This window comes from Channa argus, chromosome 11 (genome assembly GCF_033026475.1).
Source record: "Channa argus isolate prfri chromosome 11, Channa argus male v1.0, whole genome shotgun sequence".
Classification (NCBI taxonomy): Eukaryota; Metazoa; Chordata; class Actinopteri; order Anabantiformes; family Channidae; genus Channa; species Channa argus.
The window spans coordinates 23,990,045-24,007,311 of NC_090207.1; the positions used below are offsets into that span (position 1 = coordinate 23,990,045).

At 39.1% G+C, this 17,267-nt stretch overlaps 1 protein-coding gene across 2 annotated transcripts; it reads right to left on the reverse strand.

Moving 5' to 3' along the window:
• Positions 1-89: 89 nt before the first annotated feature.
• adam28 (ADAM metallopeptidase domain 28) lies at positions 90-14,584 on the reverse strand. Of its 2 annotated transcripts, none has more exons than XM_067520939.1 (22): positions 14,432-14,584; positions 11,836-11,924; positions 11,636-11,709; positions 10,959-11,037; positions 10,682-10,758; positions 9,677-9,860; positions 9,512-9,574; positions 9,353-9,424; positions 9,029-9,198; positions 8,333-8,414; positions 7,751-7,884; positions 6,928-7,105; positions 4,733-4,822; positions 4,203-4,398; positions 3,991-4,093; positions 3,696-3,852; positions 3,461-3,541; positions 2,388-2,475; positions 2,194-2,299; positions 2,006-2,099; positions 1,828-1,923; positions 90-1,732 (listed from the first exon to the last, which is right to left on the reverse strand). In XM_067520939.1, exons 1-22 carry the CDS (start codon positions 14,487-14,489, stop codon positions 1,700-1,702), a joined length of 2,304 nt encoding a protein of 767 aa, XP_067377040.1. In that variant the 5' UTR covers positions 14,490-14,584; the 3' UTR covers positions 90-1,699. The 2 variants fall into 2 exon arrangements, with proteins under 2 accessions (XP_067377040.1, XP_067377039.1); XM_067520938.1 differs by having other exon boundaries at positions 11,636-11,712.
• Positions 14,585-17,267: the final 2,683 nt, after the last annotated feature.

Here is a 17,267-nt window from a genome sequence, read left to right on the forward strand (position 1 = left end):
GGTGAAAAAAATTGCACCATACTTTGTCATGCGAGGCCATGAAATCTTACGTAGATGTATCACTTGAAAGAATAAAATTCAAATACAGTGTTTTATGTGACTCGTCTCGGATGTTGTTTCTTCTTTCATTTTAAGCTGCTCGAGGGGGAAAAAAGAAATTTGGAATTCTAAGAATTTAAATGACTTACTAATTATACGGCACGCCAGTGTTTTTTCGTGAAAACTTCTCCAAATGTAGCTTTAACATTTCATCTTATTTTGCACTCAATGACATTGTACTGTTTTATAAAATATAGATTTATTTTTTTATTCAAACATTCTTTTTTTTTTAAATATATATAACTTTCAATGACATATTCTAGACCTTTTCTCTCAGAGCTGCACAATAATACATAACCTCCTTCAGGAGCATCTGCTGTTAACCATAGAAATTTGTTCAGTCACAATCATCATTTCTATCATGAAGACGACTCCTGTACCACCCGAATCATGCCCACCCCCACCTGTTTCACATAAGCAATTAATAACTTTGACTCGCACTAAAACCTTGAGCTCATTTTTCTTTTTACATTATGTACATGTTCACATTGTTAACTGACTTGAGAGAAGCAGCGACATAAAAGGTGCATTGCAAAAATCGATAGAAACCAAAATGATAATAGCAGCCACAGTGTAAATGTCAAGCAGTGTACTCAGTGTAAATAGGCTTTAATTAAACCTTAAAGTCACAATATTCTTTAACTGGGACTGAACTAAATGTCGAACTTGTAGCAGATGCCACTGAATTTGGTGAAATTAGTTAAAGCATCTTAAAGTGCTTCTGCTCATATGTGCACTGCTTGAGATTTAACTGCAGCATTTACGACATGTTAACAATCATATACAGTCTTGTGACAACTTTAAAGAATGTGTATAAAATCCAAACATTCAGCACCACAGCAGCTCTACCCTAGTGTTTTAAAAGTGCCTTAAAAATAATAAATGTATCCCTGCAATAACAAAGTGCATGGCCTGCTGCTCCTGGAAGTCACGTGTGTTGCCAGATTGGGCAGTTTTCCATCCAGCTCCTTATTCGTTTATTGAGCAGGCAACCGCAGTTTCGGGTGTATCACTGAAATTAGGGCAACTAAAATGGAAACGTTTAAGCAAGGAAGGTGCGGAGAGGAGAAATCATGCAAAGATACTGTTTGTGTCCCAAGCTGATGAGCAGAACACAGACATGCAACTTACCCTTTTGAAATCTTTATCACCGATTGTCAGTCACAAATATGTAAACATAAACTTGCTTAGAAATGATAGGGGGGGAAAAAGCTTGTACATCCATGGGAGCTGCTAATGCTGCAGCTAATTTGGGAGCAGTAGTGACAACAGCTCCCTGAAATGAGTTTTTCTATAGTGGGATGTCTGCATACATCTCTGTATTAAAAATAGAAATTATAATATAATTTAAATTGGATTATAAGTTGTACGCTGTAGTCGCAGGCACTAGACTTAGATTAGGATCCTTATTGCCAGTCAAATATGGCAACGCTGGTACAAACACCACCCCTGAGTCCAAGCAGTTGACCGCAGAGGGAACAGTCGTGATGAGGACACCAGTCATAAAAACGTCTCTCTGCATCTCTGGATGGGAGACAGCGTGTATTTGCATGGACAAAACTCTTCCCAGGGCAACTTGTAGGTGCCACTGAGTTGGACATCAGACTTTAGGTGGAGGTACTGGCCTCAGAGCCTAGAGGACAAATCAAAAAGGCAATTAATTGTCATATTTCCTTTTACGTCTTACACAGTTTGTTTGCTTTCAAAACAGAAGAAATCTTGAGATACCTGACGTGCAGTTACGTAGTTCTGGCCTGGTGGTTTAGGTCTGGCTCCTGCTGGAGGTGGTGGAGGTGGAGGTCCTCTGGGCTTTGGCCTTTGAACCTACATGGTCGGATATTGTTAGGGAAATGCACTGCAAGTGTATCCAATGTACATTTTCCCGTGTCAGCACACTACACATTACCTGTGGCATTGGCATTGGCTGACTAGGTACTGGCTGTATGTTAACATGGTGGGCGTAGTTGTCCACCGCAGCAGGTTTCCTTTGGGTGTATGCACTGTTGGGAGAAGAGACATTTAGTCTGCTGCCTGCCTAAGTTTACAGCAACACGGTCTAAAAGAGACCTGTAACCACGGGGGGCATGTACTCACGCTGGCTGCTTGGAACTTTGACGTCTTTTCCAGATGAATCCGAACACACCAGCCAAGAGACCCAGAAGCACTAGTGTAACGGTCACGGCAATGGCAACCACCACACCTGCAGGAATGGATTTGAAAACACTTCAGTAAAGATTCGTTAACAGCTGTGAAGTCGTCCATCTACAAATGCTCGGTAGGCACAGTACCGTGTGAAGTGAAAGCTCCATCCTTGGAATTACAGTTAGGCGGCATCCACCCAGGCTCACACTGACACTCACTTCTGTGGTTGCATACCTGGAGGACAAAAAGGAGTTCACAGGATTTCCAGATGTTACCACATGTTTTAGCATCGAAACCGACAATGGCCAGACCAGTGTTAATTCACCGTAGCACACATTGAAATATTGTTGCCTGGCACTTGACCTGCTCCGTTTAATAGTCAATTACACAAATGTAATGGAATGTAACTACATACTCAACTACATACTACATTACTCATTTGTAAGTACTATTTACATTTTATGTTAGTACAGTATATACAAACTATATTCAAATACAATACGATACTTCCACTGTGGTTTCTCTTAACTTCAGATATATTTTTTTATTTGTAATTTTTTGAAGTCTGGACAAATCCACTGGCACTGGGTGATTGTGACTATTTATCAAATTTTTTAATTTTTAGAAACAAATAAATAAACCCATTAATCAATTATGTTATCAGGAATATTCCACAATGAAAATGACTTACTTCGACGAGTAAAAATAATTGCTGCATTCCAGAAATAATAATCAACATTTTCTGCACCAGCCATCAGGCTGATTTTATGCCTATAATATTTGATAGATGTCAGTAATTCAGTCAGTAATTCATGTGTGTATGTAACATTAACAAATGCTTCTCAGTTATAAGTAAGTCATGAGTCACCCTAAACCTTTCAAACTCGGGGTCAAAGTTTTGCTGAACAGCAGCCACTGTGTCCACAAGTAACAGTCCAGTTATTTTTTTCAGTTCAGCTGCACAAAAACAATACAAACCCTTGTCAAGTCAGCAAAATAACGCAGTAACATACAAGTGCATCCAGGAAGTATTCACAGCACTGAACTCTTTCCAGCCTTATTTTCCTCAAACTTCTACAAACAACACCCCATAATGACAACGTGAAAGAAGTCATCTTTGTAAATGTATTAAAAATAAAAAACAAAAACAATGTCAGTTGCAATGGCCTGTCTGTCAACTGACACATGACATCTCTGAGCAGTGTTGGCATCTACTTACAGCGTGACCTGGGCATTTTGCAGAACAGTTAGTGTTTCTGTAAGCCGTCTCAAGCTTCATGCACTGATTCTGGCTGCACACCTTGACAAAGAAAGTACAGTCAGTTGCAGATTTAGTGCTACAACTTTTGAACATGTGTCATTTTGTGCTGATTTCTCAGCATATTATGATCCGGGTCATAAACTACAAACCACATTTAATGAGCAAGAGTAAACAGAAAACCTTAGCCCATTACCTTTTCATCCCCACATTTAGTCCCAATGTCCACCTGGCCATAGTCCTGCGTGTAGTCATCAAAGAAAGCTGCCTTGCAGGTACCGACTCTGACCATGCGGCCGTAGTTTGGGTTATCATAACCGCTGCCGCAGAAAAGCTTCCCGCACAAAATGTCTCTGCAAAGAAAAGAGAGTTGGTGTCTTCATGATCCCCTAAGAGCCAAAAATCCAACTTTTTCTCAAGTCTTCAATGTGGTCCTTAAGTATCTGCTTTACTATGAGGGGCCCTACCAAGAATACAAGACCAAGACTCACTGTGCCTGGCAGGGAATGAAGTCATTTTGAGTACGTTTGCAGAAAGCATAGTAGGTTCCTCTGGTGTTCTGGTTATAGCAGGATGATGAGGCCTCTACAGCACCTGACAAGGAGGGATTACACGAGGAAACATCCTGTATTTAGCAGGACAGCCAAGTGTTTCTTTTGTTTTTTTTTCAAAAAAGGTTGTAGTCCAAAATGTAGACACTTACTTGGTCCATACATCTTGACACACTGGTTGGGCCTTTGTGGGCATTTGCCATTGTAGCAGTACCCCAGGCCTTGGTCACACGGGAGCCCATTCACAGCAAAGACATCCTCGGGACAGGTGGCGCTCTTCCCGTTGCAGTACTCAGCCAGATCACAATCGTCCTGCTTCGTGCGGCACTCCTTAGAGCGAGGTGAGATCTGGGTGGAGGTGGGAATCACAGCACGGTTCAACACATTATGGCCCAGATTACTACAATTTTTACAAGTGTACTAGCTTTGCCTAAGCTGTGGATGTGACAGTAGTGGACTAATACACCAACATTTTGATAATATACTTTAAACTCCATTCTTAGTTTATGTGAAGTGCAGGTTTTAAGTTTCATCTTAAACTCGTAATGTAATTGTAATAGCTCAAATGCCCACTGGAGGGCAGTGGTGCATTAAACATATCCAGCATAGCAAGATCTCATTATAGAAATAAAGATTGAAAAACGAGGGCAATATAATCATTTATCATTACATATTTACTCACCTTACAGTTGTCACAGCACTCGCCTTCCGAACACTCTGAACCCACTTTGAACATACAGGTTGTGGCATTGCAGCATGGGTTGGTGCACTCCTGCAGGGACAAGCCACACTTATCAGTCCCGTGAGTCTAAGTTATTATCTGTGTTTGAACTTCCTTCTGTTATGTTCCTGCACTAATGTTTCTGTAATCTTGTATTTACTTCTGTTTTTGAAATTGACGTCTGTGTTCTAACAGTTTTGTCCGCACAGTTAAACACTTCCAGGGATTCATGAAGCACAATTTCTGAACCAGTAACACTTACAGACAGTGCATGCACCAAATGAGCTGTCTGCTTTCCACTCTATGATACACTTCCTGCACTGTTGTGCCATTGTCCGTCCACATGTGAGGACACTTTTACTGTATGTGATCAGTACGCTGATAATTCACAGCCTGACTACTTTAAATAGGCCACGAGTAAACATTTGATGTGGGCAGCAATGGAGGCTTGTACACACCAACATTTAAAAAAAATTAAAATAGCTCCCTACTTTAGTCACCCAGTCACACACACACTTTGAGGTAGTAACTAAGTAAGTACCTTCACGTAAGTACTGTACTTAAGTCCAATTTTGCAGTATAAAAGGGGCAAAGTTCTAACCCTACTGAAGAGTTTTTTCTTTTGGTCTGCCAATAGAAGGTCATTCGGATGAATGTCAGAAAAAACCCGAATGTCAATGAAAGGACATTTCTTGTAGTCAGGACAAAGTGCGATGGACAGTTCCAATCAGCCAAAGAAAGTATGTTTAAAATTTGTTTTGGTAACTCAAGTGCCAGTGGCAAATCAGGGCAGTGATGATCGTATGAGTGCGATGGCTAGTTCAGTAGCTCTGCTGGTAGAGCACAGTTGTCCAGGGTCAGAGGTTCAACTGCTAGTGCCTCCTGGAATACACTGAACTTGTCAACTTGTCCCTTGTGTGTGTGTTTGCACCTCACATGTAAGTAGCTTTAGGTAAAAGTGTCTGAAAAATGCAACTTGGAAATGAATGAGGCTGTGTTTTGACAAAAATTAGCCAGGTTTTCAAAATCATAAAAAACAATTTTAGACTGACTGAGAAAGTGAGAGCTAAAGGGGGGATGTGGAGGAGGAAAAAGGACAATACGCAGGTGAAGTGGGAAGAGGAGATGAAAAAGTAAGATGAGCAGGAGAAGTGAGATCACCCCTGGAGAGGAAGGGAAAGAGGAGGAAGAGTTTGAGGAGTGTTACAGGAAAAACTGAAGCCACACGTGCCTGTGTGTACGGCATCGTCACAAAAACACATTTTGTTTTTCAAGAGATCCACAGTGTAATGTTGGGGCTTGTTTTTGGGGCTTGTTTGCAAAAACAGCACAGTTTCAGAGATAATGTCTAAGAGAGGGGGGCTGCAAAATGTGGACTCTGTGTTTAGTTTAGAAATGTGCTGAATACAGGCAAGTGCAAAAACAGGTCTGAACATATTCCCAGCTCAACACTCTTGTCATCGGAATGTGCATTGCACTGAAAACTTGTTTTCTTTTACAGCTTCACTCTGCACTTTCCAACTTGTGTTAAAGTCGAATGTCCATCTGGTTTGTAAACTGTGGATGCTCACTGGTAATATTCAGAACGTGTGAGCTCTTAGTCAACAATGTCCAGTTTACAGCATTGACGAGAAAACTTACATAGAGCTCAGTGATTTTGTATCAATTCAGATTAATGTGTCTGCTTTCATTCACTGTCTCCAATGCTTTGGAAATATACTGTATGTGCTGGTGCATGTCAGGCAGCCTAATTCCTTAGACCTCTAGTAACCAAAGGAGTCAAGATCAGGCAAAGAAAACAGCTGCCTTGAGGCTTATATTCAGTCTGAGCGAACACACTGGGAGGATCAGCAAGAGAGGAAAAAGGAAATTGAGAAATTAGATGATCAAAGCAAAATTGTGTGTGGGAAGTTGCACAGCTCACAGTATTCGAACAGAAAGTATACGTAAATTACATAACTTTGCAAATGTGTTCAAAGACCACTTCTCTAAAAAACATCTTTGAAATTTGAGATGTTTACTCTGCCCCGTGTCTCCTCATACGATATCAAAATGCTGATATGTTTGCTCTCATCTTTTTGCTGTGTTTAGTAATGTTTCAAAAACCAAATCCTAACACAATAACTGCAAGAGTGTGCATTTCTTTTTTCATTTACCTCCAGAGTGCCACAGTCACACTGCTCTCCAGTCTCCACAAACCCGTTTCCACAAATCGAGGGACTCAAAAGACTCCGGTAGTCTGGTTTCTCCAGGATGCAGCTGGGGCTACGGCTCGTTAGGTATTTCTCATAGTTATTGTTGCTGCAGCTGCTGAAGGTCCGAGGAATGTTATAACTGAAATTTAAAAAAAAAAAAAATACAAATAAACAATACATTCTTCTTGTTATCTCCACAGTCACATTTCTTCGACATTAATTTATCTTTTGGACCAAACCACATTTTTATAACTAGAGACAGACTTTGATGTGTGAAATTGGTGCTTTTCCCTTTAAAAAAAAAGATGGTTTCGTATTATGTTTCATTCAATTGTCTAGTGAAAGCACAAGAACACGAGATTTTTCCTCGGAACAACAAGGGGTCACATGACTTACTGAAAATGCTGCTTTGCATTCTGTTCCTTTGAGGCTGCTGTGGGTGGGGAAACTGGACTTTCACTTGTAGAAGTTATGTTTTTTAATTTATTAAAAATGACTAATAATACTGAAGAACCTTTCAATTATATGTGTGCAGCTCTGCCTGGTCAATGCATCTGACTTCATCTGCTGTGAGTAATGGTCTCTGCGTGATTTCTGTGTGTGGGTATGGAGTCGGGCCTCAACGAGGGTCCGTCAGCACTAATTTAAAATAATCTGAATCCAGTATGTGTCGTTACATTACGAAAACTCTCCATCATCATCATGTTCGAAAAAATAAAGCCAAATCTGTATGTGACTAACCCACTTTACACAAAGATGGAGGTTCTTGAACAACTTTTCCTACCTGAGAGCTGCAGCCATGATGCAACTATCCCCAGAACAAACACATACACTGGAGTCATCATGGTCCATGCCCAGGTTATGGCCCATCTCATGAGCCAATGTCGCTCCCACTGCAATAGCCCGGTCATTGTGATCCTGTCAGGTAGCACATCACCATTTATAAGCTTGAATCCCTCATTATTTTACATCAATTTGAAGCAAACATGCCAAAACATTCTTCTGCAAGCACATGAAAAACTTTTGTTTCCTTTGTCTGCTGTGGTCATTTATTTTGGTTATGGATTTAAAAGAGTTCCTCTTTTTTGTGACAAGTGTCTAGACGTGAAAGAAATTGAATCACGATGGGATTAAATCATGTGCAAAGGTTTATATCAAAATAAATAACAAAAAGAGCAAAATCCTTTTTTTATGAACATAATTTGTTATGCACCGTTAGCCCTTATAAATGTGTCTCCATCAGAAATTAATTATAGGTATTTTTTTCTAAATTCATCAAGAGGGATTTTTTTACATTATCATTAGATAGAAATAGAAAGATTTCCGGGACTCTAACATTATAACCCCGATAACAGGTCAGTCTTACCTGTATTACCCCAACAGAGTGACCAGAACAAAGAGTCCCAATGTAAGCCAGTCCCACCGTGGCTCCTTCAAAGTCAATACCACTGCAAAGCCAGATGAAAATTGTTATGAGTGTTAATTACACCAATATCCGTGCTGATCATCCAGGCATCAATGTGACAGAGATCGAACAACGTTACCAGTTTCTTAAAAACATTTTCATTTTCAACTTGTCAGATCCTGCTAAACATGTTGTTGGAGAATTCCCAGTAAGATGAACAGGTTTTAAACACTTATCCTGGCAAATCTAGAAAGCCAACAGTAACCTGGATGATTGTGTAACTTATTGAGGCATCTGAACTTTCCTGAAATCTGAATTCAAAACTTCCACACACATCATTACTCAAACTAATCATGGTCTAATGTCCAAGCACGTAGGTTCAACGTGATGTGGAAACCAAAAAACCACCAGTACTTTAGAAACTGGTGCATAAAAGCGGTTAGACTTGAGCAATTTTAAGAAGCGAATCAGAGTTTGGAACTTCCTTTTATTTACCAAAGCGAGGTGCTGAGATCTCTGGCTTGTATTGTCTGTGCTGACTACTATCTTTACCATGGACCACGACAGTGAATGGGAGTCAGTAAATGAACATTTCTCAACACAAGAGACATTTCAATACATTTCTTAATCATCGGATATACTGGCAGCTCTTCAGACCTGATGAGATGTGCGTTGTCATGTTTTTTCCTTGGCAACAGATCAGAGTTCCTCCATTTCATGAAAGCGTCCAGGTTTGCCCCAGCAGGCGGGGTCACAGTGATCAAATCCCGATTGGACCAGATCTCCAGCCCCACCAGAGCAATGAAGGTCTTCAAGGGCTTGTATGCCTGCAGGAGATCACAGAAAGGAAGGTGGCATCTACACTCTTAATTCTCTACAGACCTAAAAAATGTCAAATGTTTTTGCACTGCATGAGGCATTAGATTTAATAACTGGGTGTGTCATCTGTGCTTTGGAAAAATAGCAAAACCACAGACTCACCATGTTGATAAAGTTGACCATTTCAAATATCTTCTTTCTCAGCGCAGTCTGGTCTTGCTTCATCTTCACGTACTGAAACACCATGTCGTTGCGTAAGGGCAAAGTCAGTCCTGATGCTGATTCAAACTGGGAATTTAATGCATTATTCGTGTATCTTACCTCACGGTTATCTGCAACAAGGACGAGCTCGATATATTTTTGTTGCTGGAGAATAGAAATACCCTGGAGGACAAGAGATAACAGTTTAATGAACAGATTTGTCTTCAAGTCTGTGTAATTAGCCTCAGATAACCAAAAAAATAGTCTAAGCTCTCATGGCGTTACCCCAGATCTTGAGCGGGTTCGGCCCGTTGGCGGTTCAAAATCATCACTCCAGCTGGTGTTGGTGACACCACAAACAGCCGGCGTCGAGTTCTGGCCATCAAACTTCACCACTGCATGATCCCCCTGATCGTCTCCAGACAGGGGCTCAATCAGGTACCTCTGGGCAGATGTTCGGAAGTAGCCCCTAAAACCACAATGGTGCCACTTAATGTTTCACATCACATGCTTCAAATTTGGTTGAGCTGGAAAAATTACAGACTTCCTGCTTGAAACAAGCATTTTGAAAATGCCAACTTGAAATCCAATATTTATTTATTTATTCATTCATTTTTCCTACTTTGGATCAGGGTTGTCTGTTTATCTGCTCCTTAGTGGTTAGAAAATGTTTGGTTTAAGTTCAAATTTGATGGGGATGGGAAGCAAACCAAAGGAGAAATTATGTTCTAACAGCAAGAAACTTGGACAAACTACTGTAATAACGATAAACAGTTTTCTTGTTTATCTAATCTGTTAGTACAGTTGCACTAATGCAGCTGTACTGACCTACGGTGACTCATGACAGAAAGTAAAAATACAGACTCCCACTCATTAATGGAAAGACACGCGGAATCTGACAGGATGACACCTGCATCCAGGACCATTTAACTCACTGTGGCATCAACTTCACATTCTCAATATATGGTGCAAACTAGGGCCAACTGAATCTTGTAGCAGTAGGCTAGCACGGTAAATATGCACATTAGAGTGATAAATCTGACCTGTGACCTAATTTTTTAGATATCTTACGTTAATTTGCATTGTACTGTACTGTAAATTAGAATTTGGTTAAATTAAAGTGGTTAAGAAAACAGTTCGTTCAGAAATCAGTTCATCCCCTTTAATGTTCCATTGTTTGTGTTTAAATTGTGACGAGGTGTTATCATTATTATTATTATTGGAGTAGCATGTTGGAGGATTTATGGACACAATAAAGTCATGTTAAAGTGTGGTGGTGTAAGGAATCACCTGAGTCCATCACAAGTGCTGATGCTAACGGATGATTCATTATCATTCACAATCCTCCCATGATAATAGCAGTGATCCTGGTTAAAAGGTGAGGATAACAAAGCGGTTATCACACAAGTGAAAATTCAAACTATCCTTTAAAAGTTTGACACATTTTCAAATCATTGAAACTCGTTGAACTTGTTACTCATTGAATACTGCATCGTGACTTAATGTGAAATTACACATTAAGTCACGATGCAGGACGTGGAAGTGAAAACGTCATATAAAGACTTACAATGTCAGTTGGCACTGTGGTGACTCGAGTCCCATCATCTTGGTAGTAAGTCTCAGTGTAGTCTTTGGTGAGTAATTCGCTGATAGATAAAATATATCATGTCACTTCTGTGTTTATTCTTCTACATTTCCTGTTGTACACGGTGTTCGGGAGGGGCGCATGGTTTCCCCTGACACCTCACACAGAAACTTAAATTCTATTTAATATTGATGATGCAACAGCTACAGCAACATTGACATGAAATAATACATTCTGTTATATCATTTTTGAGCGAATTAATGGATGAGGTCCTAAAAATACATCTTGATTTACCATATGATATATATTTTTTTATATATGAAGAAAATAATTTGGAAAATCAGGTTCTGAGGCTACAAAAAAGAAAAATCTGGTTATCAAAAGAAATAGCATGTGGCTTTTAATGCATTCAATGACACAGGAATATAAACGGAAGTAAAACCAGGAAGTAGCACTGAAGGATATTTTTAAATAATGACACCTTACTGTGAGTGAAGAAATAATATATATATATATATATATGTATATATATATATATATATATATATATATATATATATATATATATATATATATATATTGGATTTTAAGTGTTCGAGTCTTTGTCCTGTATTTTGTTCCTGATGCTGTAGTTTAATGAGATTTTTGTAAAAACTTACGCATTTTTTTCTAGTTGCATTTTGATGTCTTTTCCTCCCACTGTCATTGCATATGTAATAGTGTTTGGCCTGAACTGCTGCAAAAAATAAAGAAATTGTTTTTCATCTTTCCAACGACCATACATACCATAACGTCATAACATCACAGAATTGCTTCACTGTAAAATTCAAAACAAATTTTGGAAAATATCGCAATATACCTCTGCATCTCTTTTTCTGACCGTGTGAAGTCTGATGGGTCGAACTACCTCATAGTCCTTCACTTCCCCAAACACATTCCTGTGACTTTCTGTGGAGAAACACAACACATTGATGTGTATGTCTTACATCAATGCTGTGATGGAAATAAAGAGTTTCGAGTTGGGAGAAGTTTAATTCCAGGTAACTCAGCGCTTACATCGTACTGTACACCACACTGAACGTAGAAAAGATGTTCAGATTAAAATAACCCAACATGAAACAGACTTTGGTCTTCCACAAAGGGGGTTTGTAAACTAGGCAACCTTCATACAAAGTTATATGATGCTAATAACAGCTAGGTATGTGTTATGTGTGAGGTCACTGACAGTAAAAAAATAACCATATATGGGATTAGTGTAGCAGCAAAAGGTGGTTTTTGCCTCGTTACACCTACTTTAACTAAACGTTAAACCTAAACTTGGAATACTTTTAGACACTGACAGAATATGGTTAAGGTTAGAAAAACATTGGGGGTATTTTACAGAAATGTGATAAATTGTTTTAAACAATCAGCATCTTTCTGTTAAATGAAGAGCTGTTCTTACCTAAACCTAACCCCGCACGACCCCACACGACCCCACACCAACTTGTAGCACTGGTTTACATTCCTTTGAAACATGTTTGCAATTTAGTTCAATTGGAACATCAATTTATGCAAAATAAAGTTGTGTTAGGACATTGTCTCTAGTGGACACAGATTGAGCTTCGAGACCAATCTACAAACAACGAGCCCCTGGCATATGCAGAACTTCCATGTGGAGACAGAAAAACTATAACACCTGCATAAATTCCCAATAAGAATGAACCAACTTTCAGGATCCTTCAGAATATGTAGTTGTAGAATTACTTGCGTATATTGTGCCCATTATATCACACAGATTAGTGCAGAATTGTTTCTGAAATTCCCTGTAGCTGTGCTGTAATTATTGGATTTCTTTGTTATCCCTGTTTAACTACCCATAAATTATTAATTTTAAATGTAAACAGTATCATCAAAGCTGTGTTGTGGAACGCAGGTACTGGTGGAGGAATTTATTGATAACCTTATCAGCAGTAACAAAGAAGGTTTTGTATAAAGATGTCAGTGAAATAATATCACTGCTTTGTTGGTTGTATGATGACCAGGCAAAGGTCTACAGGACTTTCAGAATTCTTCGTTGCTTCATACTCTTAGATGTTTCTAAAAACTCTTTTTAAAATACAAATGAAATGATTGTTTTACATACAAAACATTATTTAATAGTATGTCCTGCATGTACGGTGTCAGTAATGTTTAAGGGATCCAGACTCCAGCGAGTCTTTGACTATAAAACATTTGCAACCAAGGTATAAAACTGACTCATTTCCCCTACCCCTTAGAAAGTCTGAGTCCGCCACTGCATCCCATCATTTATTATGGATGAACAATTTACTTATTGTGTTATAGGTCCCCAGTTCCAGTGCCAACAACCTTTCATATTATTTCAAATTCTGGGTCTTTATATCAAAATGGTTCATTATCATAAACAAGGATAATCTATGTGGGGCCATATGTCTCATGAGGACTCAAGAATCCTGAGATAAACATTGCTCATATTTAACATCATTCACATAAATTCCCATAAAGATCAAGCACATTTTATATGATACAAAGTAAGGTTAATATTAAAAATTGATACAAGGATTATAGACTATATAGTGAAACATATAAAAACAGTTGCAGCTTGTCCTTTTTTTTAAACGGGAAAAAAAAAAAAAAAAAACATCCAAACATTACAGAGACAAAACAGAAGTCCTACTTCACTGCTTTTTTTCTCTGTAGGTTTCCATATTTCTTAAGTTTGACATATTGTCAGTTAGTAAGAAATGTTATGTCAATGAGCACAAACCACAGTTTCAGTGGTGTTTTTCTTTTTGTTTTGTTTTTTTTGTGTTTTGAATCCGGACATCGTCCACCTCTTTATATTTCTAGATGTCATCAACGTTTTTGACAAATCAAGAAAAGCAGTTTGAAAGGAAATGACTAAGTGACTCTGAGTCACCGTGAACAGGCAGCCATGTACACAGTAGCACCTGAGAGGATGGTGACTTCCAAAGTTCAGCTGCGGTTCACAATACATTTGTCACAATAAAAGAAGTGCAATTACTGTAGTTACCACTCGTGTTGCTTAAGGCTTATGAAACATGAGTTGGTAATGAGTGTGGAAACAACAATGCAATACATAAGGTGTTTTTGCAGGGCAGGGTGTCACACCAAGTTTGCAGTCACTCTGCCAGAGTATTTAGGAAATTCATTTAGTCCAGCAGACATGTTGTCCCAACAACTCCCTTTATCCTTAAAATAAGCAAACTAAACATAGCTAAAGGCAGATCGACGTTTTGAAATAGGGATGAGTATTAGTCATTTATCTAATTTAGATGCATATTCTGTCTTCAAGTCTTTAAAGAACATTTAGAGCATTTTCCATAAATCCATAACATTGGGTCTTGAGCGCTTTAAAGTGAAAAGACAGAAAAAGGCTTTAGTTATTAATCAACCACTGTGCTGAGTGGAGGTAACAGTATCCAGTCACTTACCTGACAGCTTGAGGGAGGCACATAGAATGAGGACCCACAAAAGGACCGTTGGCGTCATTGTCCAAGTGAGGACAGTCAGCGTAAGAGAGCAGATGGGTGTTCTGACCAAGCTTTATGCCGTCTACCTGCATGCTGTGTTGCAGTTCTTGCGAGGCCACCCCCCTGCGTCCGCCCTCTAGACTAGTCAGAGCTACTTCCTCATTGAACCTGCTCTCGGCCGGCCTGAACAGGCCTTTGAGCAATGCAGGAGGAATACAGCTGAGAGTGTTGTGGTAAAAGCTTAACTTACATGGTCCCATATCAGGTTTCATGACAAAACTTTAGCCTTAGTCCTCAGGTTTTACCAGCAAATCACCTACACAAACACATAATGGCCAATGTCTGGCAGTAATTTAACAGCTTTTTTTTTTTTTTTTGACTAAACACCATAAATGACTTGACGTAATATTTCTTGTCGCTGGTTGACTCATTCACACCATTTAATACCGTAATTTCCATATACATCACTCATCACACTGCCAATACCACATCCTAAAACCTAAAAGTGCCAAATATAGACATTGACAGTGAGCTGCAGTGAACCCTCTGCTCCTCTGGGCCAAGACAATAAGGCCAATGTGCACACACCCTCAGAGTGAGCCAGGTGGAATTCAGGGCACTTTGGTTCAGTAGGGGGCGTTTAAACAAAACTGTGTGACAGTTAGGCAATGTTTGTTTTGCTTTCTTATGATTAGTTTAACACATCAATTATTCAACCTATAATCACTTCCTTTTAGGTAATTCGTGTCCTTTTCACCATATCACTGGGAGTTTTTTTTTATTCCTGTAAGCTACTTAGGAATAAATAGGAAGTACAGTTGCTTCTGTATGCATTTGTGGTCTGTGATGGTTCAGAATAGTTTTTTTAAGCACTGAAATTTCTTGTGAATTAAAATACACAGAAAAAACAAAAAAAAAACAATTCCGAGGAAAAACTAATTTGCGGGATTTAAAAGTTTCAATGGAATCGAAATCTACATTAGTGACTCGATTAAATCTATGGATGTATTATTGATATGTCAACCCAACTGGAAAGAGGCCAAGGGGTCCAGGAATGCAGAGGGTCCCTGGGCCATAGCCTCTGTTTAAAGTGATTTCGAATGTTTCTTGTTTTAAACCCACAGACAGTAATGTAACTAAATGATCAAGATCAAGATCAAGATATAAAAAAGCCACAAATGACACACACAAACAATGTCAAATGTAATAACCAGAGAAAGACAATAAAATGACTTCCAGCTGTTGAAAAATGATGGTGAGAAACTATGCTCCACAAATGACATGATGGCGTCATTGGTAGTTTGGAATTGTTTAATGTGTAAAGGAAAAAAAAAGAATCCCACAAAAAGACGAAGGGATGCTAAATGATGCCAAAGTGCCAAAAAAGACCACAAAGAGTCAAAGACACACAAAATAGCCACAAACACTAGAAATGTTACCTAAGGATGATAAAATACAACTAAAAACACACACAGGATCAACACAAGAAAAAAAAAGATGACCCCAAAGAGACAAAAGCATGACCACAACAAAGGACAGTCAGTGTCTCATTAAGAGTCCATCTTGGGTCCTTTATTATAATGGAGAGGTTGAGGATTTTTACCTGCCTGTGCATAGGGGTCCAATTTCCAGTGCTTGATTGGTGCATTTATGGATTCTAAACTTCAAGTAAGTAAGTGTAAGTGTACGTCCACACTGTTTTCACACACTCCTGGTTCATAAAGTGTTTGTAACAAGACAAGAATCTACATCCATGCAAGCAGCTCTGTGAACTACATGGAGCTGTGCTGTGGGATAAATGCTAATGGTTGCATGGCAACGTGTTCACAACAGGTCCATCGCAGCACCCTGGTGGGACGTCTTTATCCCAGCCAGCTCTCCTGAACGCGGTGGTTTTAATTGGTAGTGCAACGTTTACCAGAAAAGCGTTACGCAAGCTGGTACTGTTGACTCTAAGATAATGCAAACACAAATACTTTGCATGGTTCAATCAAGTGTAGACAAAAAAAAAAAAAAAACTAAAAATAACTCTAAGATAAAAACAAACACAAACACACATTTGGGAGCTGAGAGAAAAGTGAAATGAGTCGATCAGCTACTGCACATAGAGGCCTTAATAATAATTTATTCATGCATTTTATTTATGAAAGTCTTTGATTATTAAAGCCTTTGCACTGAAAGTGAGCATCACATGCTGGAATACCTTAGATATGAGACTCACCTGCCTACCTGGACTTATTTGCTCAAGGTTGTTTGGCAGGTATAATGTTTGCCATGTTTAACAAGATTTAGCATGTTAGCATGTAGCACTGCTAACTAACACTAGGTGTGTAGGTGAGGCTAATAATGCCATTATTTACACAGGTATTTGTGGGGCATCAGTGTCTCAGGAGGTTGACAAAGCCACAAGGACTTCTGGACTCACAGAGTAACATGTCATAGGCTTCTGAAACACCTGTGATATCATGTGCTACTCAGTTTTGCAATGCAACCTGGGGAAATTTGTTCTTGTGTGTGTGTAAGACCTACGTTACTGAAATTTCAGGTTAGGCAAATTATTCATGTAGTGGGGAAGACAGGCAGTGTCGCAACACTGGGTTGGTGATAACGCTGTCACTTTGTCCAATCAGAAAAGGTCTGGGATGATATCGTCACCATCATACACTCCCAACTGTTTTCTGAGCTGACAGGAGACATGGCTCCGTTGTGGGTTATATTTTCCTTACTTTACTTATGCAAAACTCTTCGTAAACAAAGTTCTTGTACAAATAATTTTTCAGCAAATAACCTCTTACTG

Coding starts and splice junctions, on each gene's coding strand:
- adam28 (XM_067520938.1), bottom strand. CDS start 14,489: ATGACGCCAACGGTCCTTTTGTGGGTCCTCATTCTATGTGCCTCCCTC. Junction 11,038..11,635: donor ATGCAACTAGAAAAAAATGC/GTAAGTTTTTAC, acceptor TTTATCTATCAG/CGAATTACTCACCAAAGACT. Junction 2,100..2,193: donor CAAAGTTCCAAGCAGCCAGC/GTGAGTACATGC, acceptor TTCTCCCAACAG/TGCATACACCCAAAGGAAAC.